At 32.1% G+C, this 27,067-nt stretch overlaps 1 protein-coding gene across 1 annotated transcript; it reads right to left on the bottom strand.

Annotated features, from left to right (window-relative positions):
• Positions 1-192: 192 nt before the first annotated feature.
• On the bottom strand, positions 193-12,385 carry LOC143078253 (uncharacterized). The gene is made up of 6 exons (XM_076253173.1): positions 12,335-12,385; positions 3,584-3,897; positions 2,479-2,544; positions 1,570-1,656; positions 945-1,076; positions 193-663 (listed from the first exon to the last, which is right to left on the bottom strand). The coding sequence occupies exons 2-6, from the start codon at positions 3,887-3,889 to the stop codon at positions 325-327; spliced, it is 930 nt and encodes a 309-aa protein (XP_076109288.1). The 5' UTR covers positions 3,890-3,897; positions 12,335-12,385; the 3' UTR covers positions 193-324.
• Positions 12,386-27,067: the final 14,682 nt, after the last annotated feature.

The raw sequence follows: 27,067 nt of genomic DNA, 5'->3' as shown, positions 1-27,067 counted from the left end.
AGATATTTTCCTAAGTTAATATATATATATATAAGCTATCTAATAAATACGTTATTCCATTTAGTTGATAAGATATGCCGTATAATATATAAGATATTTTATAAAGAAAATTATATGAGATATCTGAAAAAGTATATGAGATATATTATAAAGTTTATTAGATAACTAAAATTAAGAACAAATAGTACAACGGCTGGCCATAATGATTACTTATAGAGAATAATAAAAAAAAAGCGTAAAACAAGGTAAAAGGAACATATGATACCAGGTTAGCAAATCTTATACATAAATGCTCTACTCGTTGAATTTAGTTTCGTCTTCTGTCTACTGATTTTCTTGATTCCTTTCTATTATTGGATTCTCAGGTTGTGGTTCTTGTAAATTTGGTGCATGCACACCAGGATAGGCCCATGGCTGCTGCTGATTTACAGCAATAAAATAACCAGCAATAGGTTGTTGATGCATTCCCTGTACCGATGGCTGGTTGTTGCCCTGCTGTTGTCCTATTTGTTGATGGATGTTGGGCATTATTGGCTGGTGGTATCCAGGAACTGGCGGTATCCACATTTGGTTATTTCCTTGGTAGCCATTCATGATTTGGGTATTTGGCATATTATACATCATTCCAGGTTGAGAAGGGTTGACCATGACAAAACCTTGGCGCTGGAATAATTGAAGATATTTATTTTACTGGTTTAATAAATACAATCGTAATATAATACTTTTCATGGTTGGCTAATGAAAATAATTGACTCTCAATATCTAGGATTTTTCTCTATCTCTGACTCTGATTCTCTCTCTATCTCTCTGTGACGATAACAATAATAAACATATAATTTGGCGTTTATTTATACATTTAGCTAAACCAAGCTCTTATCTCACGGTTTATGTGATATTTATACATAGAAAGTTATATAACTATATCTTTGTCAATCAATACTAACGTCATTCGTAGATAGTTGTCCACAACAGCAACTATATGAGGCTGCAGCAATGGACAAAGCAAACTGAACAAAGGAAAACACAGAGAGGACAGCTGAAATGGCAAGAACTGCATCATTGTTTGCGGATTCAGACTGAAAAAAAAATATTGACACTTTTATCATCTTTCACTTACAATTATTTTCATAATTACTATCAACTTAAAAAAGAAGGGGGAAAAAAGAAACTCTCGTATTACATAAACAAAATTATACATCAGTTATTTGTATTGTTGTCAAATCGAACAGTTTTGACTAACAGATTACTCGGATAAACGTTCGACCGATGATTTCTATACACATTTATATCAAATCTATTAACATAAAAAAAAAGTCCAGTTAACCGGTTTGCGCTTTAGGTATTCGATAGTTGGTCCTTCCGACGGTTAACCAGTTATTCGTGGCCAACGCTAAGTTAATTTTTTTTCTTTAATTACATTAATAGGATTCAAGTTGAAACAACATTATATATACTTCAGTGTTATCTTGTTTTATTATCGATATTTATTGTCAGATAAAAGCTCAATGGGTCAGCTTATTTTAACAAAAAGAACACTTGCGCTACTTCAATGTTAAACACTTAACTTACAAAAATTGTTCCCAGAATTCCCAAGCTAAAGACTGTCGACGAAAATATAGTAGCTGAGAAGATGTTGCAAACTAAAAATGTTATTTTCTGAAGAAGAAAACAAAACATTGCTTTTGTTTATAATTGATAACAGTAATCAAATATGGTGTCGACAATAACGTGATCTGTTTCTACAGATTTATAGTAGCAGCTTTAAACGATAATTTTTTGTAACATCTACTACAGTATGGGATAAACCTTTTGTTACGAGCAGTCCTGATCATGATTATTCAAGAAACACGTGTTTTATAAAGGTTTGTTTTGTTTGTTTACTTCATCTTGCTTTTATAAACTTTCCAGCGGTGGCTAGCGGAGTGTATACGGTTTCCCAAGAGTCGTTTTTATATTTCATAGTCCAAGAAAGTGATTATCGTGTTTGTAGTTTTTAACTGAACAGGTGTTTTTTTTAATTGTGGGTTTTACTATTACGACTCACTGTCTAGATATGCACATGGAAAGATTTGTGTGAAACTGGTTTAAATAATCGTTACACATTTTAGGACTGTACCAATCCAGGTGGTACAGTGTACCAGATTCGTTATTGTATTTATATGAATTTAGGATTCAGGTTAATGTTGGATGATGAGGTCTGTTTAACTGTCCTATATTTTTTTATTATCATTCCTGTTATTACTGGTATCCGTTTTATGTATTATTAAACAATTAAGGACTCAAAGTGAACATTGTGTGGACAAAACATGTTAGTAAACTGTATATTTTAGTGTCTTTATGTCTGACAGAATGAAAGCAAATACTCTTAAAATAAGAAGATCGTCTATGTAAATATGGACATTGAAGTTGGGGTTTTTTTTTTGGTGGTTTTACGTTCTTTCAAAATTTGAGATGAGATAAACTGTATTTATAACTTACCAAACACTTCCAGCTGGATACACGTTTTTCTGTCATGCAGAATGGAAAACAACCAGTCAATATGAACTAAAAGTAAATTGGAAAATATTATCCTGCCAAATTTCAGAAACATAAATCGAGAGTGGGATTTTTGTTTCATTACCATTTGTCAGGGTCACAAGGTCCTCGGTGGTCGACTGACCTTTGCAATCTATTGAAATGGAAACAAAAGTAGCCCGACTATTGAATCGTTAGGCTGTCAACACTGACACAGGTGTGTATGACTTCAATCTTCATAACGATTGTCAGCTTTCCTGTCAAATGATTGGTAGTCCTCTCTGGGCACTCCGGATTTTTACGCCAATTAAAATTTACCATAACCAAATACTCATTTGTGTCGTAAAAACTTCAAATTAGACAAGCAATTGCCAGTATAACTTGAAATCTTGATTATAAGTCTGTATTTTGTTATTGATGTGATGTTGCTGTCTCGTTGACGTTAAACTTTACTCAACATCTCCTTTATGCAAATGAATTAAATCTTCGTTTGTTGTTAAAACATGCGTCTTCCATAATTTGTGCAAATGTACAATGCCTCTTTGACAGTTCTTGAGGGTATTTTAAGAAAGCAAATTCATTTATAAGATTTAGGCTTGTACTTGTAACTATTTACAGAAACCTTAACCAGTTGATTGTAACCAAAATGTTTGTATCGCAATCTTAAGTTATCTATTTTGTGTTTCGTGTCTTGTTGTTCGTATTTATACATCACTAAACAGGCGTCCTCTTTATTAATGTTTTTACTACCGGATGTTTAAAGTTCATGCAGATCTTTTTCTTTATGACAGTAGACCCTTGAGTATAATATAGAATTGAGAAAGGAAATGGGGAAGCGACAACAACCCGACCATAGAGCAGACAACAGCCGAAGGCCACCAATGGGTCTTCAATGTAGCGAGAAACTCCCGCATCCGGAGGCGTCCTTCAGGTGGCCCCTTAAAAAATATGTATACTAGTTCAGTGATAATGAACGTCATACAAAACTCCGAATTATACACAAGAAACTAAAAATTAAAAATCATGATTGTTTACAAAAATTATAATTTGATTTTATATTCATAATTACCCAGCCTGAAAATGCCATACAAATCAAATCCATAATAAATATAGCTGTTGCTTCGCTTGAATCATTACAGTTAGTATAATACGGATAATAGTATCCTCCATATATATAATAGTAGTAGTCATAGTTACAATCATCCTGCATTGTTGTGTTACTCAGAACAGCCCCAATTGTACCAAGAATACTACAGACAATCCCTAGACATATCTGTAGTCCGCCAAACACCTTAAGAGTTCTGTTGGGTGATGTCCGTGTGTCAGTCTGCATTGGATGAATAGGAGCAGGACCAATGCGCATGTTTGTATTCATTTTTTTTTCTTAAAAGATAAATTCGATATTTGTGAATGGTATTCAAATATAGTAGTAAATAGGTAGCATATACAGGAGACAAATTACTCATGAAGAAAGGGGATTTCGAATCGAACTCCAAAAGAAACAGTTGGATTGAAGGATAAAATAATCAAGATGTATAAAAAAAAAACACCAAAAAAGCCACTAAAACAAAGCGTTACGGTGAAATTCATTAGTTAAAACCAGTTCATTAGTTAAAACCTATTTGGCCTTTTAAACATTTTTTTAATTCGAGCGTCACTTATGAGTCTTTTTTTAGACAAAACGCGCGTCTACTAGCGTAAATATAAAATTTTGATCCTGGTATCTATGAAGAGTTTATTTGCAACCACTGGGTCGAAGCCACTGCTGGTGGAGATTTATTTCCCCGAGGGTATCACCAACCCAGTAGTCATCACTTCTGTGTTGACTTGAGTTATCATTGATATGTTCATAATTATAAATTATCTGTTTACAAAACTTTGAATTTTTGAAAAAAAATTAGGCTTTTCTACCTCAGGAATAGATTACCTTAGCTGTATTTGGCAGAACTTTGGGGGAATTTTAGGTCCTCAATGCTCTTCAACTGTACATGTGTACTGTATTTGGCCTTTTGCAAATTTTTTGATTCGAGCGTCAGTGATGAGTCTTTTTTAGACGAAACGCGCGTCTGCGTAAATATAAAATTTTGATCCTGGTATATATGATGAGTTTATTTGCAACCACTGGGTCGATGCCACTGCTGGTGGAGATTTATTTCCCCGAGGGTATCACCAACCCAGTAGTCATCACTTCTGTGTTGACTTGAGTTATCATTGATATGTTCACAATTATAAATTATCTGTTAACAAAACTTTGAATTTTTGGAAACTAAGGTTTTTCTACCTCATGAATAAATTACCTAGCTGTATTTGGCATAACTTTTAGGAATTTTTGGTCCTCAATGCTCTTCAACTTTGTACTCTATTTGGCCTTTTAAACATTTTTTGATTCGAGCGTCACTGATGAGTCTTTTTTGACGAAACGCGCGTCTGGCGTAAATATAAAAGTTTGATCCTGGTATCTATGATGAGTTTCTTTGCTATGGAGAAGTAAGTATATCAATCTATGAGTAATCTCAGTTTTTCTTAAAAAAAATAAGCATATGTCCGTGGGGGATGATTGTCCTGAAGGGTGACAATATCCTGCGACGGTCGATTATACAAGTTGTGCTTAAAGAGTAATCGCATCTTGCGATGATTGATACATGTACCAGTTTCTCTCATAGGGTAAGCATGTCATGAATACAGTAATAAAAAAAAGTAAAATAACAAAGTACCGAATTCCACGAAAATCTTAAAGCTGAAAGTCATTCATCAAATTGGAAAATCAAACTAGAGGCTCTAAAGAGCCTGTGTCGCTGACCTTGGTTTATGTGAATATTAAACAAAGGACACAGATGGATTCATGACAAAATTGTGTTTTGGTAATGGTGATGTGTTTGTAGATCTTACTTTACTAAACATTCTTGCTGCTTACAATTATCTTTATCTATAATGAACTTGGCCCAGTAGTTTCAGTGGAAAATGTTAGTGAAAATCTACAAATTTTATCGGAAAATTGATAAAAATTGACTATGAAGGGCAATAATTCCTTAGGGGGTCAATTGACCATTTTGGTCATGTTGACTTATTTGTAGATCTTACTTTGCGAAACATTATTGCTGTTTACAGTTAATCTCTATCTATAATAATATTCAAGATAATAACAAAAAACTGCAAAATTTCCTTAAAATTACCAATTCAGGGGCAGTAACCTAACAACCGGTTATCTAATTCATCTGAAAATTCCAGGGCAGATAAATCTTGACCTGATCAACAGTTTCACTGCCTGTCAGATTTGCTCTAAATGCTTTGGTTTTTGAGACATAAGCCAAAAACTGCATTTTACCCATATGTTCTATTTTTAGCCATGGCGGCCATCTTGGTTGGTTGGCCTAGTACTGGACACATTTTTAAACTAAATAATCCAATAATGATTGTGGCCAAGTTTGGTTTTATTTGGCCTAGTAGTTTTAGAGAAGATTTGTCTAAAAGATTACTAAGATTTACGAAAAATGGTTAAAAATTGACTATAAAGGGCAAAACTCCTTAAGGGGTCAACTGACCATTTCGGTCATGTTTACTTATTTGTAGATCTTACTTTGCGAAACATTATTGCTGTTTACAGTTTATCTCTATCTATAATAATATTCAAGATAATAACCAAAAACAGCAAAATTTCCTTCATATTACCAATTCAGGGGCGGCAACCTAACAACGGGTTGTCCGATTCATCTGAAAATTTCAGGGCAGATAGATCTTGACCTGATAAACAATTTTACCCCCATGTCAGATTTGCTCTAAATGCTTTGGTTTTTGAGTTATAAGCCAAAAATTGCATTTTACCCTTATGTTCTATTTCTAGTCATGGCGGCTATCTTGATTTGTCGGCCGGGTCACTGGACACATTTTTTAAACTTGATACCCAATGATGATTGTGGCCAAGTTTGGTTAAATTTGGCCCAGTAGTTTCAGAGGAGAAGATTTTTGTAAAAGTTAACGACGACGGACGACGGACGACGACGGACGCCGGACGCCGGACGACAAGTGATGAGAAAAACACAAACACATCTAACGAAGGGAAACGACTTTTATATTTCTGACTTGGTACAGACTTTCCATAATATGTTGAAAATAGTAGATTACACCTGTATACCAAGCTAAACCTCTCACTTATATGCCAGTTGCATAGATGTCCATTACATTGACAACAATGTGAAAGCAAAACAAATAGACGTTATAGGAAAATAATGTCGAAAATTGGGATACATCAGTCAAAATTGTGTCATAGTCGTAATCGCCATAAATGCACAACTATGGACACAACGACAATGAAATGGTGTAGACACTCAATAGACACGTAAGCAAAAACTGAAAGCCAAAAATACATAAAATGAACAGTTTAAAAGCACAATAGCACACAGGCTGGGTGTATAAATAACGAATTACGACAAAAAGAATTTAAGAAAAATAGACCAAATAGTGAGGATATACTAAAACAAATAAAAGTAACACTATAACATTCAACTATCATAATAAACAATATAAGTACCTAGCATATTTACTTCGAGACCATAATGTAGTATTTGTAAAATTGATAGGGAGTATCTATCAACAAAGTCTTTGTATCTTTTGATGAGCCTATTTTAGAAAAAGGAGGAAACGTACGCGTTCTTTGACATGATCCTGGTTTAATAACGTTCTGCTCAGACGTTGGTGACGGTCTATAAAGTATGAGTTGAAAGAAATTTGAAACTATATATCCCATATGCAGGTAATTTGAATTTATCTTCTTTTTAATTCACAGGAACTTTACGTTAATAAAAATTCCTGTGATTTTCAAGTGAATTTCGCGTGAATATCTTCACTTTAGTTTCACATATAAGCTCGTTTGAGGTGAAATCGACGTTAATTTTGCCAAGTGTAAATCAATGGAAATAAAATGAGATATAATTGTTAAGTACTAGTTTTCTTAAAATAATCGTACATGTGTACCATATATAAGATAACATTACATCTCAATAGGGATATTTTCTATTGTTTTGTAATTTATGGCATCAATTTACAAACGCAATATAAATTCACTTGTCATACAAAGATATATTTTAACGACATTCATAATCAGTAAGATTTAGTTTAATAGATTTCATAAATCTAAAATGCATTCATAGTTGCACAATTGGCCCGTTTTCTCACAGGTATAGAATCAAAATGAATGCTACTACTAATAAATTAACATATCTACTGATTTATAATGTACTTAGTCTAGTAGTTCATTAGATACATGTTGTTTTTACTGTATTAAACGTTTAATATAACACTGTACATATCTATATATCTTGTAGAAAAAAACCACTAATAATATAAGTGAATAGTATGGGTGCAACAGGTAAAGACCTTCAAACATAAAATAGTCGCTTTATTTATGTTTGGAATATTTTATTTTGAGTAAGGGGAGATGAGGAAAGTTGTGGTTATTTGTATTTTTATGTTTTTTATTACATGCAAGCATCAAGTTATTTTTTTTATAATTTTAGAGTCGCACGGGGAAAAATAAACCATACATCAATTTCGATTGCGTTTTCATTGATCATAAACTCTTTACCTTATCCTTTTAATAAAAAGAAATCAATTTTCAGAATACGAGCTAATTTTGATAACCAATCCACTCTTTCCTCAGTAATATGGTCAACCGTAAGTTTTATGAAAATATGTATTTAGTTATTTTTGAAACATTCATTAAAAAAATATTTTCCCAATAAAAATTAGAGAACAATGAGGTTGATGTCAATGTGTCTGTTTTGGAGAAACCAGCTGTTTGGTGAGGAACATATGTTTCTGGATCTTTGAGGAAAATGAATGTAGGGATGTTTCAAAATATTTGTGAAAGTAATAATCATTTCTGCAAGATCATAAAAATTAGAGGAGTTTTTTCAATAAGACGAATGGAAAATTGTGTATTTGAAATGTTAGTTTCTTAATTCAATAAATAGAGTCACCGGCAATATGTTTGATTTAAAACCTAGAAAAATAAAGAGAGTAAAACAGTTAGCATTTAGCAAATTGCTGTCTCTACCTGTACGGAGAATAAATGTAATCTCAAAGATTAAATGGTATAGTTATAGGAACGATTTGTTTTTCTTCTTTTTAAAAATACAAACTATTCAGTCTGACCCAAAGCTCCGTGTTGAAGACCGGACCTTGGCCTATAATGGTTTACTTTTATAATTGTGACTTGGTGGAGAGTTGTCTCATTGGCACTCATACCACATCGTCCTATATCTATATATACTAAAAAGGTTTCGCACAATTGCAAAGCAACTAAACATAAATATTTATAAAAGGTGATAAACAGATTAGTTCGTTCTTATGTTGTACTGCTACACCACTGTCCCAGTTAAGGGGAAGGGTTTGAATCCCGCTAGCATGTTTAACCCCGCCACATTCTATATGTATGTGCCTGTCCCAAGTAAGGAGCCTGTAATTCAGTGGTTACATAAAATGAACAGTTTAAAAGCACAATAGAACACAGGCTGGGTGTATAAATAACAAATTACGCCAAAAAGAATTTAAGAAAAATAGACCAAATAGTGAGGATATACTAAAACAAATAAAAGTAACACTATAACATTCAACTATCATAATAAACAATATAAGTACCTAGCATATTTACTTCGAGACCATAATGTAGTATTTGTAAAATTGATAGGGAGTATCTATCAACAAAGTCTTTGTATCTTTTGATGAGCCTATTTTAGAAAAAGGAGGAAACGTACGCGTTCTTTGACATGATCCTGGTTTAATAACGTTCTGCTCAGACGTTGGTGACGGTCTATAAAGTATGAGTTGAAAGAAATTTGAAACTATATATCCCATATGCAGGTAATTTGAATTTATCTTTTTTTTAATTCACAGGAACTTTACGTTAATAAAAATTCCTGTGATTTTCAAGTGAATTTCGCGTGAATATCTTCACTTTAGTTTCACATATAAGCTCGTTTGAGGTGAAATCGACGTTAATTTTGCCAAGTGTAAATCAATGGAAATAAAATGAGATATAATTGTTAAGTACTAGTTTTCTTAAAATAATCGTACATGTGTACCATATATAAGATAGCATTACTTCTCAATTGGGATATTTTCTATTGTTTTGTAATTTATGGCATCAATTTACAAACGCAATATAAATTCACTTGTCATATAAAGATATATTTTAACGACATTCATAATCAGTAAGATTTAGTTTAATAGATTTCATAAATCTAAAATGCATTCATAGTTGCACAATTGGCCCGTTTTCTCACAGGTATAGAATCAAAATGAATGCTAATAAATTAACATATCTACTGATTTATAATGTACTTAGTCTAGTAGTTCATTAGATACATGTTGCTTTTACTGTATTAAACGTTTAATATAACACTGTACATATCTATATATCTTGTAGAAAAAAACACTAATAATATAAGTGAATAGTATGGGTGCAACAGGTAAAGACCTTCAAACATAAAATAGTCGCTTTATTTATGTTTGGAATATTTTATTTTGAGTAAGGGGAGATGAGGAAAGTTGTGGTTATTTGTATTTTTATGTTTTTTTTTATTCCATGCAAGCATCAAGTTATTTTTTTTATAATTTTAGAGTCGCATGGGGAAAAATAAACCATACATCAATTTCGATTGCGTTTTCATTGATCATAAACTCTTTACCTTATCTTTTTAATAAAAAGAAATCAATTTTCAGAATACGAGCTAATTTTGATAACCAATCCACTCTTTCCTCAGTAATATGGTCAACCGTAAGTTTTATGAAAATATGTATTTAGTTATTTTTGAAACATTCATTAAAAAAATATTTTCCCAATAAAAATTAGAGAACAATGAGGTTGATTTCAATGTGTCTGTTTTGGAGAAACCAGCTGTTTGGTGAGGAACACATGTTTCTGGATCTTTGGGGAAAATGAATGTAGGGATGTTTCAAAATATTTGTGAAAGTAATAATCATTTCTGCAAGATCATAAAAATTAGAGGAGTTTTTTCAATAAGACGAATGGAAAATTGTGTATTTGAAATGTTAGTTTCTTAATTCAATAAATAGAGTCACCGGCAATATGTTTGATTTAAAACCTAGAAAAATAAAGAGAGTATGCGAAATAATAAAACAAAGTTAAAAATGATAAAATCAACTACCCTCAAGGCATCGCAATGATAAACAGTTAGCATTTATCAAATTGCTGTCTCTACCTGTACGGAGAATAAATGTAATCTCAAAGATTAAATGGTATAGTTATAGGAACGATTTGTTTTTCTTCTTTTTAAAAATACAAACTATTCAGTCTGACCCAAAGCTCCGTGTTGAAGACCGGACCTTGGCCTATAATGGTTTACTTTTATAATTGTGACTTGGTGGAGAATTGTCTCATTGGCACTCATACCACATCGTCCTATATCTATATATACTAAAAAGGTTTCACACAATTGCAGAGCAACTAAACATAAATATTTATAAAAGGTGATAAACAGATTAGTTCGTTCTTATGTTGTACTGCTACACCACTGTCCCAGTTAAGGGGAAGGGTTTGAATCCCGCTAGCATGTTTAACCCCGCCACATTCTATATGTATGTGCCTGTCGCAAGTAAGGAGCCTGTAATTCAGTGGTTGTCGTTTGTTGATGTGTTACATAAAAAAATATTTGTTTTTCAATCATTTTGTGTACATAGATTAGGCCGTTAGTTTTCTCGTTTGAAATGTTTTACATTGTCATTTCGGGGTCTTTTATAGCTGACTATGCGGTATTGGCTTTGCTCATTTTTGAAGGTCGCACAGTGACCTTTTAGTTGTTAATTTCTGTGTCATTTTGACATATTGTGGAGAGTTGTCTCATTAGCAATCATACCACATCTGCTTTTTGTTATATAAAACCGTGACTATCGTTGAAAAAAATATTACATTAATTGTAATCCCAATGTTTAACAATCCCAGTTACATTACCTTTAAAGATATTGAGGCTGATACTTAATACGATATATATGCCGTGGCGGTCGGTTTTTACAAAACTCACAGGTCAGACGGACAATTTTACGAAAATATTTACGAGTAAATCGATTAATCTCTTGTTTAACATAATTCCGATCTAGGCGAATAATTACATGATATACGGTTTACAAAATATATGATTTGAAGGTTCACATAGAAAATTATTAGACAATCAGGCACTCACGGTACTTCACTTTCACAAGTTACCATACTAGTCGGGTTATTAATTGGCAGGACCATATGTGTATTAAGACTATATAGATTTTTTAGTAGAATAATTATAACTTCCTTTGCTAGAACACCCAGCTCAATATCTAAACAAAAACGTCACAAGTTCAACTATCGGAATATCATTACCTTTTACAAAAAGTGTCAGAATTTTGGAGTATCTGTTTTTTTCATTCGCTGAGGTCCATTTAAATCGCTTTTAGATACTGCCGATATTCGTTCGTACGTGGAACCGTTTTGTGTCATTGCGTCTTTCTTTCTTTCTTATTTGATTGTGTGTTTGTGTTTTTTTTAAATTTATTATGTTTATTTTGTTTTGTTTCAAATAACTTATAATAATATAAAAATGAGCTAACCTCGAAAGAATAAATATATCTTAAAAATGGTTCGACAAGTGTTCAAAGACATAGTTTAGCTGTTCATAATACGAAACATTTAATTTATTCTAAATTACGAGAAGATAACTTTAGGCATAGTTAACTATCTGTATTAATTACATATCATAGTGATTACAAAAATCAGTTCAAATAATTGAATTAAGATGAATAAATCATAAAATTAACACAAAACTTCTCTAACCTTTTGTTCTAATGTTCTACCAATCCAATCTGGGAAGAAATTTCCTTTCCGTTATCTAAGTCTAAGTAGACTTCGTATTTATTGAGCAATAAATCTGTATATATATCGTTGTATACGGCGTCTTTGAATAAGTTCTTACATAATCAAATGATGTCTATTTAAAATTAAAGATGTATTACGGACAAAGAGATTTTTTTTCATACACCTGAGTATCCAAAATTTATGTTCTTACTTTGTACTGCTTTGCCCTTTTTCATATTAGTTTATTTAAACCAAGGTATTTATGTATGATTGCAAAGAGAGAATTCTCCACCAAAAGCCAAATTGACGCTCGATTTTCGCATTTTTAGGAGTAATAACATCATTGATTTCCCATTATGCTTTTAGTTCGTTAAGTTGTTACTTTTCAAAATATGTGTCAAATTTATCTTTGTGTTCACGAATACTAAGCGTGAGTAAAGATAAACCTCTCTAGGTTGCATTTCTGTAAATATTGACAATGCCCCATAGGAACTCTTTTTACAGCTAAAACTGTACCAATTTTACAATGAAGTTTTGAAAAATATCTTATCCTAGAATTGAAAGTTCGTATGCACTACAATTTTTTTCAAAGGTCAAAATATAGGGCTGTGCGGCATATTTTCAACGTTTATATGCCCTGAACTTTTCAGAGTTTAAACTAACACTAATTTTCTTAACTACCCCTACCTCGAATGAAGGGTTACCACGGATTTCAATGTAAACAATATGCACATGTATATTTACTGGTAACATTCCCAAGTTATGTCTCTATGAGATGGACCACAGAGAGTATAACTGGGAACCAGTATGTAAACAAAATAAGTTTATGAATATTCTCAATCTCCCCAAAAGAGGCGTGGTTTGAGAAACAGCTGTATTTACGAAGTGCAACCTATTTAAACATTTATTCAAATAGAAAACTCTAAAATCAGTTTTTCTCACATTAACACTCATTTATCAGAATTATAGCCTAAAAGAAATCAATGTGTATACTCTAATAAAATTGAGAAAGGAAATGGTGAATATGTCAAAGCGACAACCACCCGACCATAGAGCAAACAACAGCCGAAGGCAACCAATGGGTCTTCAATGTAGCGAGAATTCCCGCACCCGTAGGTGTCCTTCAGCTGGCCCCTAAAATATGCATAATAGTACAGTGATAATGGACGTCATACTAAACTCCGAATTATACACAAGAAACTAAAATTTAAAATCATACAAGACTAACAAAGGCCAGAGGCTCCTGACTTGGGACAGGCGCAAAATTGCGGCGGGGTTAAACATGTTTATGAGATCTCAACCCTCCCCCTATACCTCTAGCCAATGTAGAAAAGTAAAACAATAACAATACGCACATTAAAATTCAGTTCAAGAGAAGTCCGAGTCTGATGTCAAAAGATGTAACAAAAGAAAATAAATAAAATGACAATAATACATAAATAACAACAGACTACTAGCAGTTAACTGACATGCCAGCTCCAGACCTCAATTAAACTGATTGAAAGATTATGTCTTCATCATATGAATATCAGGTACAATCCCTCCCGTTAGGGGTTTAGTATCATACTATCATAAAATATATGAGAAGAACATAACCCGTGTCATGCCAACAACTGTTTTTTTAGAAATAAATGTGTTTAGTTCCGATGCAAAGACCCTATCAGTGAATCAATGTTAAAGCCAAAATATGCAATCTTTAATGACCTGACAACAGTATCGTAACTATATCCCCTTTTAATAAGTCTATTTAAAGGTTTTGTTAGTTTCTGAGGAGAATACTGACATTTTTGTGCTTTATAAAGAATATTTCCATAAAATTTTGGATGTGAAATACCTGAACGTATAAGATGTCTGCATGTTGAGTTATATTTACGAATTATTTCCTTATATCTAAGTTTTTTTTACTGAACATTTTATACCCCCTCCCCTGTTTCAATTTTTAAAAGAATTTGAAAACAAGACTTTAATTATTGCCAACTTACCCTATTTGCATATTTTCTGATATAAAATGCATAGAACCTGTTTAAAACTGTTTTGATAACATATTGAAAGCATATCAGAATGCTATTAATGTAAAGTTTAGAAGTCAACTCTTACAACATTCAAGATTATATAAAGTATTCAATTCTGCCTCTGTCTCCAGTCCACATCTTACTGTATGCCTATTTGTCAATTAAAGTTATCTTTTTCTACCTCAAATGGTCAATTTAGAATTCTTGTTACAACAGTATCATCTGTAACCATATATCTGACACAATTTACCTAATAAATATACTAGAAGTGTTCAAACAAAGCTTTTGCATAACTATGACCCAGGGGGTAGGCAATTTTCTATGTTTTTTGCCCCTGGGACCTCAAATTTCCTAAATTATTCGACTGTTTTTAGCAATTTGGAATATTTAGTACATATTCAGGATAGGACATACTATTGTAAGTTTTGTTGAGCTCTTTTTGTATTTCTTGCTTGTATTTGTTATGCCGTGGTAACAAAATAGCAGATTCAGGTGTTACGGCTTACTTTTGGGTTATCGACAGGAAATAAAAAAAAACATAAATAATATCCAGGAAGGACCGATGAGTTTCAATGACTGCGAAAAGTAAATATCAGCACTTCTTAACAATTTTTCCAAGTTTGTATTTAGGATTTCAAGTAAACTATGCATACTGTAAACTGTGAATTTATGCTGAGTCATCATATCTAAGTCCCAGGATTCTATCTATCTTCATGAAATATTTATAAAACTTCATATTTGAGTTGATTTTTATAAAATCTGTGAGATAAAGTAAATTTGGTTAAATTCTGAATGTTCTCTTTTTTCACCCTACATAGGTTGCATTTCTGTAAATATTGACATTGCAATTTCCCATAGAAACTCCTTTTACAGCTAAAACTGTACTACTTTTACAATGAAGTTTTGAAAAATATCTTATCCTAGAATTGAAAGTTCGTATGCACTACAATTTTTTTCAAAGATCAAAATATAGGGCTGTGTGGCATATTTTCAACGTTTATATGCCCTGAACTTTTCAGAGGTTAAACTAACACTAATTTTCTTAACTACCCCTACCTCGAATGAAGGGTTACCACAGATTTCAATGTAAACAATATGCATCTGTATATTTATTGGTAACATTCCCAAGTTATGTCTATATGAGATAGAACACAGAGAGTATAACTGGGAACCAGTATGTAAACAAAATTAATTTTCTATGAATATTCTAAATATCCCCAAAAGAGGCGTGGTTTGAGAAACAGCTGTATTTACAAAGTGCAACCTCTAGTACTACAATCAAAATTTCAAATAGTATTCGATTGCATTTAAGAAAATAACCATCACTGGAAGATAACTAATCACATGTCCACCCTTTATTTTCCTATTCACCAAGCAACCATGTAACCTCAAGTTTCCAACATATTTATAGAGCACCAAATAAAAAAGAATGGTGATTTGAATCACCCAAGATATATGTTAAACTTTATGACTCCTATTTTTTTCTTTCTGCAATGCAATTCAGGATTACATGTAATAATGTTGACTGCAGTACCCCTATTTTACGTTTTGTGTCTGTTTGTTTTGCTGACACATTTATGTCAATAATAATGGAATTATATGCGACCGTCATGCCTGTGATTGAGATGTTCAGCTAGCTATAAAACCCTGTTTAATCCATACTTTTCTACAAAAAGAAATCCCTGTACAAAGTGAGGAATATTTCAGTTGTTTTCAAGGACAGTTTGAAAATAAACAGTCAACAAAAACGGAAAATGAACAACACGAACTACATAAAAAAAAAGGATGAACACCTTAATGAAACTATCATTCAACCACGGGTTGACTTTCATATGCAAATATAGTAGCTTATCTCACCTACTGTCCATTTCTAACAATGCCATTGGTTGAATGCGACTGCGTGGAAACCATGGGTTGGTAGGCATGGTATATTTTAAAACACGATTAGTAGTTGTGTTACTTGTACGTCCTTTGTAAAAACAACTCAATGATGACAAAAATATCCTTAAATGTTTCATTGGACAACAGACGAAGAATTAATGATGAACGAGGAAAACAAATGCCCAGAACATATTCAGAGCTAATTATTCATTATTGGTCACATTTGTTTTTATATAAACCAAGGTAAGTATGATACAAGTGCGTGGTTTAACTAGCAATAATATTACTTTTAATCCACCATTTTATACATAAGGAAATGCCTATACCCAGTCAGGAGTATGCCAGTTTTTTCCGTTCGTAAGATCTTCTTGCAAAATATCTGTTTTCAAACTTTTACGCTTCGAGTTGACTTTTGTGTTAACAGAAAAGTACAAAGGACCTATTTAAGTTTAATCTAATGTTAAGTAAGAAATGAACTGATAACACTCTGAAATAGTAACAAAAGATCGTAAACCCCCGATGATCACCGAATATGTTGCAAATTATTTATCATTTTACACGTCACTAACTAAGCATACTGAACATCTTTTTACTTCTATCGCCTTAATTAACTATAACACACTGTATTTTTGTAATTTGATTACTATAGCTAATATCATTACCTCTGGTGGGAAAACCAGCAACACGAACAACCACCGTAAATCCTATAGACTCGTAATATTCAATTATCTTCGTTGCATCCTTATTTAGTTCAAATGTATACGATACTGTCATTTCAACTCCAATTAGCCGTTGAACTTCAAACCATTCTAGTAGCAGTTCAGCAGATAAATTCCCATACAGAACAGTACCACATACAGCAAATTCACCTTGCAATGGCGTTTGCACCTCAATAAAATATTTGGACGCTGTATGACATGTTCTGTTATAATCAGTTATAATTGATACTCCTTCGATCGATTTTGATTCCATTGTTATTGGGCAACTGAATTGTACTCGTTGCAGGAGACTAGTCATACGAAACAAATTACCACATTGAAATGACTCTAATAAAAAAGTGAAACATGTACTAGTTTATAATATGCATGCATGGTTGAAAGATATGTTTGGTATACACAAAACAGCTGTAAATCTTATTATCGCTATTTTACGAATTTTTCCTTTCTCAGCGGAGTCGAGAGATATGAAAACGGAGTCTAGTGATATGAAAATTATCGCTAGAAACTAAGGAAACGTTTGTCGTTGTCAAGGAAATTAACAACGTCTTTATAGGTAAAAATAGCGATATCGCGAAATCAATCTCTTTGAGATAACCAACGACAATCTATAAGTACATAAATAAGAAAATGGCATTATCATAAATATACATTATAAAATAAGTACAATACCTATGTTTTCTAAAAGCTTTCGACAAAACTCATATACTAGCTTGACCATTAGTTGTAATAATACTAATATTAAAAACAATTGTCATCCAGAGTTGCCCGGTAAACGAACCTTTTTTGAAAACGTTAGTTGAGATCTCCCTCGCAAGGAGAACAAATTACGTATGACTTCGGAATATTCATGCGTAAATAACATTTTATATTGACAGGTTTTTTTACACATAAATATATATCGATATGCATCGAGTCGATTGTGGAATAATTGCTTTGATTGATATACAAAAACAGATACCACTTGTGAGATACAAAACAGAGACCACATGTGAAGTAGGATCTGCTCACCATTCCGGAGCACCTGAGATCACCCACAGTTTTTGGTGGGGTTCGTGTTCCTTAGTCTTTAGTTTTCTATGTTGTGTTATGTGTACTATTATTTATCTGTTTGTCTTTTTCATTTTTAGTCATTGTGTCGTCAGTTTATTTTTGATCTATTGGTCTGACTGTCCCTCTGGTATATTCCGTCCCTCTTTTATGAACATTGTAGTATATGACATACGAACAAGACACAACCTTATAAAGTGACCCGTGTGCTGCTTCCACTATGTTATAAGGTCAACGCTGTTATTCTACAAATACCAACTGTGCACATATTCAATTTTGACAAGTAACCACATGAAGTTTTTAAAATGAACTGGACTATCACTTCACTGAAACCGGTTTTTTTAAGACACCTTATGTTCCTCACCAAGATGTACATTTAACAGAAAAAACAAGTTGGGGTTTTCTTCATAAAGTCATCGGTAAATGCCCATATATTTATAAGATATATCAATTCCAATAACATTTTGGGATGTGTTGAAAATCACACAAGCAATGGGTCAAACAAACTCATCATAGATACCAGGATTGAACTTTTATATTTGAGCCAGACGCTAGTTTCGTCTACAAAAGATGCATCAGTGACGCTCGAAACAAAAAATGTTAAAGGCCAAATAAAATACGAAGGTGGAGAGCATTGAGGATAAAAAAAACTAAATGTTTTGCCAAATACAGCTAAGGTAAATCTATTCCTGAGGTAGAAAAGCCTTAGTATTTTCAAAAATTCAAATAAAAGGTACATAACTAAAGAATGTTTCATTTCAAAACTAAACTCATGATATTTTTTTTCAGTTTATTTTAGTTTTGAATTTTGTGTGTTCTGTGATAATGATAAGTTTATACAAAAAGTATCATTTATATTATATCATTTTGAAAACAAATCGAAATTTCTCCTCTATAAAAAAACAACTGTTTGTCGGAAGTTTCTTGTTAACGTTGAGAAACGTCGACTTCTTTTTCAATTCTTTACCAATGATAAAAAAGACCACCATGAAATAGAGAGAAATGCTATAAGTGACGTTTAACACCAACAATATATGATATAATCAATCAATCAATCGAAAGTTAACAAAAAGTATATGCAATCAACTTGTCCAATTGATGCTGCTAGGCGACTAGTTTTGGATTTTTTGGAAAAAAGATATAACCTAGCGTATATTTTGTAACTGTTTCTTAACTTATGCATAGAAAACATTAACTCAAATCACATTATGATTTTATTACTTTTAAAAAGTGTACCAAAAACATTCACATATATCTCATTTCATATTAGTTGGGTTTCGCAGATAACAGCGAAATATAAACAGTAATACAAAGTTTGTTCGAATGTTTAAATGCATGTACATCCCTAAAAGTCACATGCTTCTTCATTATAGATACATGTATAAAAATGTGGTTATTTTCAACCAACAAGAAATATCAGAGAGATAATTTTCAAAATATATCGGTCACTTTCACATTAGTCTCTGCTGGTAAATTTATTGTTTTATGTTAAACTTCTGTCGTAGTTTCAATACTCTGGGTTCTATAAGTTGGCCAATTATTTCAATGTCCTCCTGTTGGTACTGTTGGAAATATGTGCATGTGCTGACCGCATGACTGTCTTCGTTGAGTATACTACGACTTTCATATACTACATTTGTATTAGATTTAAATTTTTTCCACCAATTTTTCTGACATGATCTGTAATGGTGGAGAGTTATGTCAGCAGGTGCTGCTGTATACCTTAAAATTAAAAAGAAACTTTTTACAATGTTAATCGACAAAACATAAAAATTAATTTGTCATTCGTTAAGATAAGAGTGAAATTACGCATGTCACTAGTACAATTCGAACAAGATCGTATTTTAATTATTTTTTTTCGATGATATTCGTGTTTTTATATCATCTATTTTTGTCCTATTTTTCGATTTGACGATGATGTTTGTATTAAAAAAAATTTTTAGTCCATAACAATGAATTGTTCCTTTCTATCACGAAGACTCTGCAATAAATGAACCACTGGAACCGTTGCAAGTGGTTTACGGCAATCAAATAAAATTCACTATGCAAGCCCTTATCAGATATTCTAAACACAAATCTCATTAACTACCAAATATGTCAATACTTTATGGTTTAAAAACTTTCATCTTACATTTATTCTACTGTTTTTAATTCTTGCAAACGTGTGTCATACTTTATAAAACAAACCTATGTAAAACAAATAAACGAAAATAAAAATGTTAATTCTTTCTGTTTCCGTTTTCAATTAACGTTGCGTATTCTGTTACGGTTCTGCTATTTAGCAGCATCCATTAATATCACTACGACTAAGATGTATCTAATATTTACCATCTAAATCCTTTCTTTGGTACAAAATCATGGACACCAGGTGATCCTATATGTGTACGATTTGGCATATTTGCATATTTGACTCGGTCCCAGACGGGATTTGTACTATTCAGGTATTGCCTCAAAAATAATGAGCTTGATTTGTTGGAAGGTTCCCATGTTGTCACATGAATATTTGGTTTCAATATAATACCTGCAGTTGAATTATCTAACAGTTTGTCCTGCAATAAAAAGGCATTAAAGTTATTAAGCATCACTGAACAGACATTTATAGTCGAACTATGCAGAAACTTTTATTTTTTCAAAATGCGTAATGAAAATTGTAATGTTTAATCTACCATCTGGTCGATTCCACTGATGCTTGCCTTCGAGTCACTGCGGATAACACCAGCCTAGTAGCCAGCACTTCGGTATTGGCATGACTGAAGAAACATTTATTTTCGGAAATTGAAACTGTCATAACTACCATTGGTCGACAATGACAACCTTAAAATGTTGGACCAATTATATTGTTCTGTTTATTTTTGTATCTAGATTTTATATCATATTAATCTGTTCAATACAATAACAAAAAAATCTAAAACAATGAACGACAAGCAATTATTGGAGTCAGACTCTCGCTGGATTACACAATCCTTAATAAGAGACATGTATATATAGTACAGCTAAGTCGTGCATATATTTAGAAGTTTTGTGGATTTGATGATAAAGACACAGGAAAAGTAAAAAAATGAAATATAAAGGGACGTAACACCATTACTAACCATGTATTAAATAAGCCCCGCCTCCCTACTAACCTACTATGAAATATACACGGTCTCCACGCGGACGCTTTTAACCAATCATATTCCTAGCAACGTATAGGAGGTAAGATAAAAAAAAAACACATTGACCTACTTCTGCTTTCTAACCAATTACATGAAGTTCGCAACGATGCCATTTATATATGAAAACCCACAACAAAAGTATTCTTTGTTAATCTAAAACTAGGATTGCCAAGTTTCAGTGTTCCGATTTTATAATTTAGCAATAAACGATTGATCAAAAGTGATAATTGTTACATGTCTCAGAAAAATTGACATATTGCTTGATTATGTTTTAGAAAGTCGAATCGTTGTGATAAATATCTTCCTGAGACTTTGGTTAATGCAAACTGATACATTCATTAAGATTGATGACCATTTGTTTTAGCTCTTCATTCATAAAACGCTATCCAGACATATCCGTCATTCCATTATCATCTGCTTCAAGCCATATATTTTTTATCATTTTTTCAACTTATTTGTACTATGTGGGGATAGCGTTACATATTTGATTAGGTACCAGGATAAAATAAGTACATGTAACCATGAATTTCTAGTTTGACAGAGTATATGTCGATATTAGCATCATACAGCAGTTATAATTATTTGTAAGTATGTTTTTTGCTTAGTAATAATGATATATCTTATTCCGAAAAAAAATATATGTAAGCCTCACATCTTTGTCCGGCCTAAAATATATGTCCTTTTTAAAATTGCGTCATACACGTTCCAAATCTATGTCCTTTATTGTCTCAAATCTCAAGAAGATGTTGTACGTTGATGTTGCAAACACATATTCGTTCTTTACTGTCTTTTAAGTAAAATGAATATGTGCAGTTTCATTCAAAAAGACGGCGTACAATAATAATACACGCATGTAAAGATTTTAAACACACACATGGATAAATGACTTAATAAAACAAAAGTCATATAAGACCTTACTTTAAACAATATTATAAGTACCAGCGACATAATTTAGCAAGATTTACTTAAATATATACTATACTTGAGCCCTTGCACACACATGGAGAACACATACCAACTTAATATTGCATTATGGGAAATGACTTATTAGAGGTTTCTCAACATCTTACGAACGAACGAAAATTGCCCTAACTTACCGTTACTTGCCGTAACGAGAAAAGAGGGAGCATCAATTTATTTAATAATATTGGACTATCGGCTGTGTTCTTCTTCCCTTTGAAATGTCTTTTATTAAAAAAAAAAGAATATATACATTGTGTATTTTTTAAGACCATTTTGAGTCGTAGAAATATTATATTGACTTGATGGTTCAATCAATGCGGTTGAAAATCTAATTGATCGAAAAAATATGTGGAATTAAGAATATAAAATATTTAGACCAAGGACATTTATAGAAATATGTAACTATTAGTGCTGTAGCACTCATACTTTCAACAAGAATACACAAAACTCTATTACTTTATGATTGGTCGAGTGATTCTTTATATTTCTGTAAACTTTTTCTTATAGATAATTTTCTTTTACATAAATAGTGGTGTTTACGACATATTTATCCAAGATACTCCATATCCGTAAATGACGCTCATGCGTATCAACAAGTCGGACCACTTGGACCTAGTGCACCTTAAGACTATCCTGTTGGGTGCTTTATTCTAGGAGACAGTATATACCCAAACAATCCTCCTTTATTCGTTCCATATTTATAAAGTATGTGTCGATATAATAAAAGAAAATTACTAAACTTGTGTCATCTTAATCACTTGTCAATCCGTTATCAAACGCTAATTAATCTCGTCGTGAAATTCATGGAACACTTGCCATTGAACGATTAACATCAAACAATCAATTAAATACAAAACAGACGCGCCAATTGTTTTTAACATTAACATTACATAACAATATTCTTTTAAAATGGATAAGGGAGATAAATGAAAAGCATATACGACATATAAACAAACGAAACTCAACGTAAGAATACGTAACGTTCAACAACAGAAAAAATATTGGAACACTAATGTTAAACCACAAAAATAAAATGCAAGGTTGCAAAAAGACTAAGAAATTGATAACTGTTGTCTTAAAACACACTGCAATATCGGACGAAATTTTTCGTGGATTTTATTTTTACAAAATTACTGTAATCATTTTTTACGGACATAGATTAGTATTTAACGTCACGATGGGGCATATATTTGAGAAACGGACACAGATTTGAGGCCGTACACAAATCTGAGATTTACATATATACTAGGTTTTAGTAGTAATTCGAACAGTTGTGCTTGTGCGTAACATATTGATTAAAGATAATATAATCGAAATGTATATATTTAGAAGCAGCAAGGTATGACGATCTGGCTTGTAAGCACTACGTAAATGCTGAAATATTAAAACTGTCGTACTATGTGACGATTTTATAGCCGTATTTAAACTCTCGATATCGTCAATATTTTACACGGCTATTGTTTTAAAACCACAAGGTTTCGCGTGAAGAACCAATTCTATTTTCAATTTATTTTATTCTGTATTCGAATGTGAACTTAATAGAAACATTTATGTTGTCCTATCTAAATGTATCATTATGAAAGACGTATTATATAATGAAGACATGTATAACTGATAAAAGTATGGATCCATAAACTTACAAGAACTTTTATCAAAGACATTCCATGTTTTCGTATATTTGGTAAAACGAATTCGTCTCTATCAATTCCAAGTACATACTTATAACCATACATACGGGTATGACAATCAAGAGCAAAAACGTCCTGGTCAGTAAACACGTTAACACTTCGGTCATCTATAGAATTAACATGCTTTACTGAAGAAAAAGAAAAAGAGAGAATTTAAATCATATTTTTATTTGGTCGCATGTTTAAATTTAAATCAATTCGACACAGTTTTTCCATTACAAGACGACTTATACAATAACATAGATGATAACAAACAACAGTCAACAAAACAAAAACGAATTAAGCAACACGAAATACAAAACAATGAGAAGAAGAAAGCCATTTTATGAAAATATCATTAAAAGAAGGAAGAAAGATTTCAGAGGGACAGTCAATTGCATTGATTGAAAACAAATTGACAATGCCATGGCCAAAAATGAAAAAGACAAACTGACAAATGATAGTACACAAAACACAATATCGAAAACTAAAGGCAAAGCAACACGAACCTCGACACTGGGGGTGATATCGATTTCAGGTGTTCATTGAATGTTTAGACATTCATGCAAATAAATTATACGTCCTGATTGTCTGACATAATCTACTTTTTTATAAATACGTATAAATACAACACCCGTTGACCAATTCAAACATTTAAGTCACTGATCATGATTGTTCTAACAGTATAAGCCTCATTTCCCTTTTCGTCGAGTCATCTTTTAAATTCTATTTTACCGACCGTTATTCACCTGAACTGTAATTGTAAAAATCTTAATGTATTTATAGAGGAAATCAAAAATGGCGATCAAACTAGGGAACAAATAGGTAAAAAAACTAATTATTTCCTAGTATATCATGTATATCTATATAAGAGGCGTGGTTGATACTCAAATTTGTTTACATAGTGCAACCAATAGTAAGACAAAAATAGTGTATAATTCTTTAATTCATATGTGTTGTATGAACGTCGAAGCTACATATACTCTGTAACAACATAGAAGGTTCAAACATGACCAAAAAAAACCTGTGTGATAGATACATTTCGACTGTCATCGTTAAGTAAATAACAAAACATTACCTTTGCAAGCAACCACACTTTCGTAATAACTCAAAGATTTCCAAGCCTCCTTCGATAATATTTTAAGTCTCAAGCTGGTTGATCTGTTGTATAAACTAGAAACCCAGTCCATCTTACTGTAACAACTACTGAGCTTATTTGTTTTCTTAGCATAAAGTAAAAGAACCGATGTGAGTTGCGGATAAAACTTAATCATAAAGTGTATAACATATTATAACTTGTTAGAAAAAAAGAAAAACATATGATGACGACTGAATATATTAAATATTCATTTAACCTGAAACACGTCACATGGTCTAACAATAAGGAGATGGATTATGATTACTAAATGTTTTACAGTCAACTATCAACCAAGTTCAAATAAAGTGGATGTTAGCAATTATATATTATCGTATGAATGAGAAAAAGCACACTGAACAAAAGTGAATACTTTTACCTTATTCAAATATAGTATTGTACGTTTTAATCTTATTGCTATAGGAAAAAGTGTTACCTCTATAGGGGAAATCAGCAATACGAACCAAAACTGTCAATCCTATCGACTCATAATATTCACATATCTTCATTGCTTCCTTATTTAGTTCAAATGTATACGTTACAATTTTTTCAACTCCAATCATCCGTTGAACTTCAAACCATTCTAGTAGCAGATTGGCACTGAGGGATCCATAGATAAAGGTACCACATACAGCTAATTCACCTTGCAATGGCATATGGACAGGAATATAAAATTTGGCATCCTTGTGACAAGTTCTGGTAAAATGAGTTATAATTGATACTCCTTCAATCGATCTTGATTCTAATGATATTGGACATGAAAATTGCACTCGATTAAGATAGCTGTCTGCATCCGAATGATAGACAAATTTTTGTGTTGACTGAATGGCAACTCGTTTGCCTTCTAGTAGACGAACACAACATGTATAGTATTTATATTTAGATATGTTTTCTTCCCAACCAATAACAGTTATGATACGATCCTTTTGTTCTTCTATATTTGTGATTAAATAAGCAGATAGCATATAAACTGTCGAGTCAGATGTTTTCACAAATTGCAGTTTTTGAAAAGATTGTAATCGTTCTCTGCTAGATATATTTTGTTTACTGTTTACACTGATATTTCTGCGTGTGTCATTTACACAATGTTTAAACCATTTACATTTGATAAATGGCTTAGAATAGAAATCTAACACACTTCTTTTATCAAAACTCCACGATACACATTTAAAAGCGACGTATATTGAACAAAGTAGATATAGCAAAGAAAGGCATCTGTTTCGACTATATCTCATCTTAACCATATTTAATATTCTCTCTCCCTTATAACATCAGTGTTTTAAAAGTAGATACTATTCTCAACAACTAAAAAAAGGCACCAATTTAGTTGTCCGTAGTCATTTTACTTATTCTCTTTATCGTATTGTTGAGTTTTTAAAATTTTCCGTTGGTCATTTAAGCTTTGTCTCTAATATTTTCTGCTGAGTTTGTAAGACATATATTTGTTTCAAAGGTTTGATTATGCTAACAAATATATATCATATGTCTTTTATTTAAGTAATACAATCCTGATCTTATAATAAGTTTAGCAATCTTACCATCGTTAGCGATATCGTTAATATCAAACATGTCTGGTAAAGACTTTTACATTTTTAAATTGTATCGCCGCGGCAAGGAAAACATGTCATTGTGATAACATAGGTAAAGAAATGCCGTTTTAGATGGCACGGACTTGTTTTGAACACGCCAATTTTTCGAAGACCAACAATGGCTTTTAGATGTACACAAACAACAATGAGAAACATCTGGCCGTCTTCTCACCACCTACAAGAAAAAAATTGTTTTCTCGCGAGCTACAAAATATATGCTTCATCGTAGGTAGGGCTGAAAGATTAGCTTGTTGCAAAGTAGCTGCGAAAACGTAGCTCCATTGTCCTTTGAAGTTTTTATGGTCTGCAAATATCAAAATCATTAAAAGGACCTTAAGAGATACGTTTTCGCAGCTAGTTGCAAAGTGAAGGTAAAATGAAGAAGTTTATGTCTCATTTTGGGTTTAAAGAGGATAAATAAGGCAACGTAAAGTAAAACAACGTTATTCAGCAATATTTGACACCACAAGACATTGTGTATTGTTTCGAATATGTAACAAGCAGCTTTTGAGTAGTTAAAACAAATAAAAACTGGCAGCAAGTA

The sequence above is a fragment of the Mytilus galloprovincialis genome, chromosome 6, assembly GCF_965363235.1.
Source record: "Mytilus galloprovincialis chromosome 6, xbMytGall1.hap1.1, whole genome shotgun sequence".
Lineage (NCBI taxonomy): Eukaryota > Metazoa > Mollusca > Bivalvia > Mytilida > Mytilidae > Mytilus > Mytilus galloprovincialis.
This window is presented reverse-complemented; position numbering and strand designations above follow the sequence as displayed.

Bases quoted from the DNA above. Each gene is read 5' to 3' on its own strand.
- LOC143078253 (XM_076253173.1), bottom strand. From the start codon at position 3,889: ATGAATACAAACATGCGCATTGGTCCTGCTCCTATTCATCCAATGCAG. The intron at 1,657-2,478 runs GTAAGTTATAAA...TTTCTTCTTCAG, and splicing joins TATCCAGCTGGAAGTGTTTG to AAAATAACATTTTTAGTTTG. The intron at 1,077-1,569 runs GTAAGTTAAGTG...TTTTTTTTTCAG, and splicing joins GAATTCTGGGAACAATTTTT to TCTGAATCCGCAAACAATGA.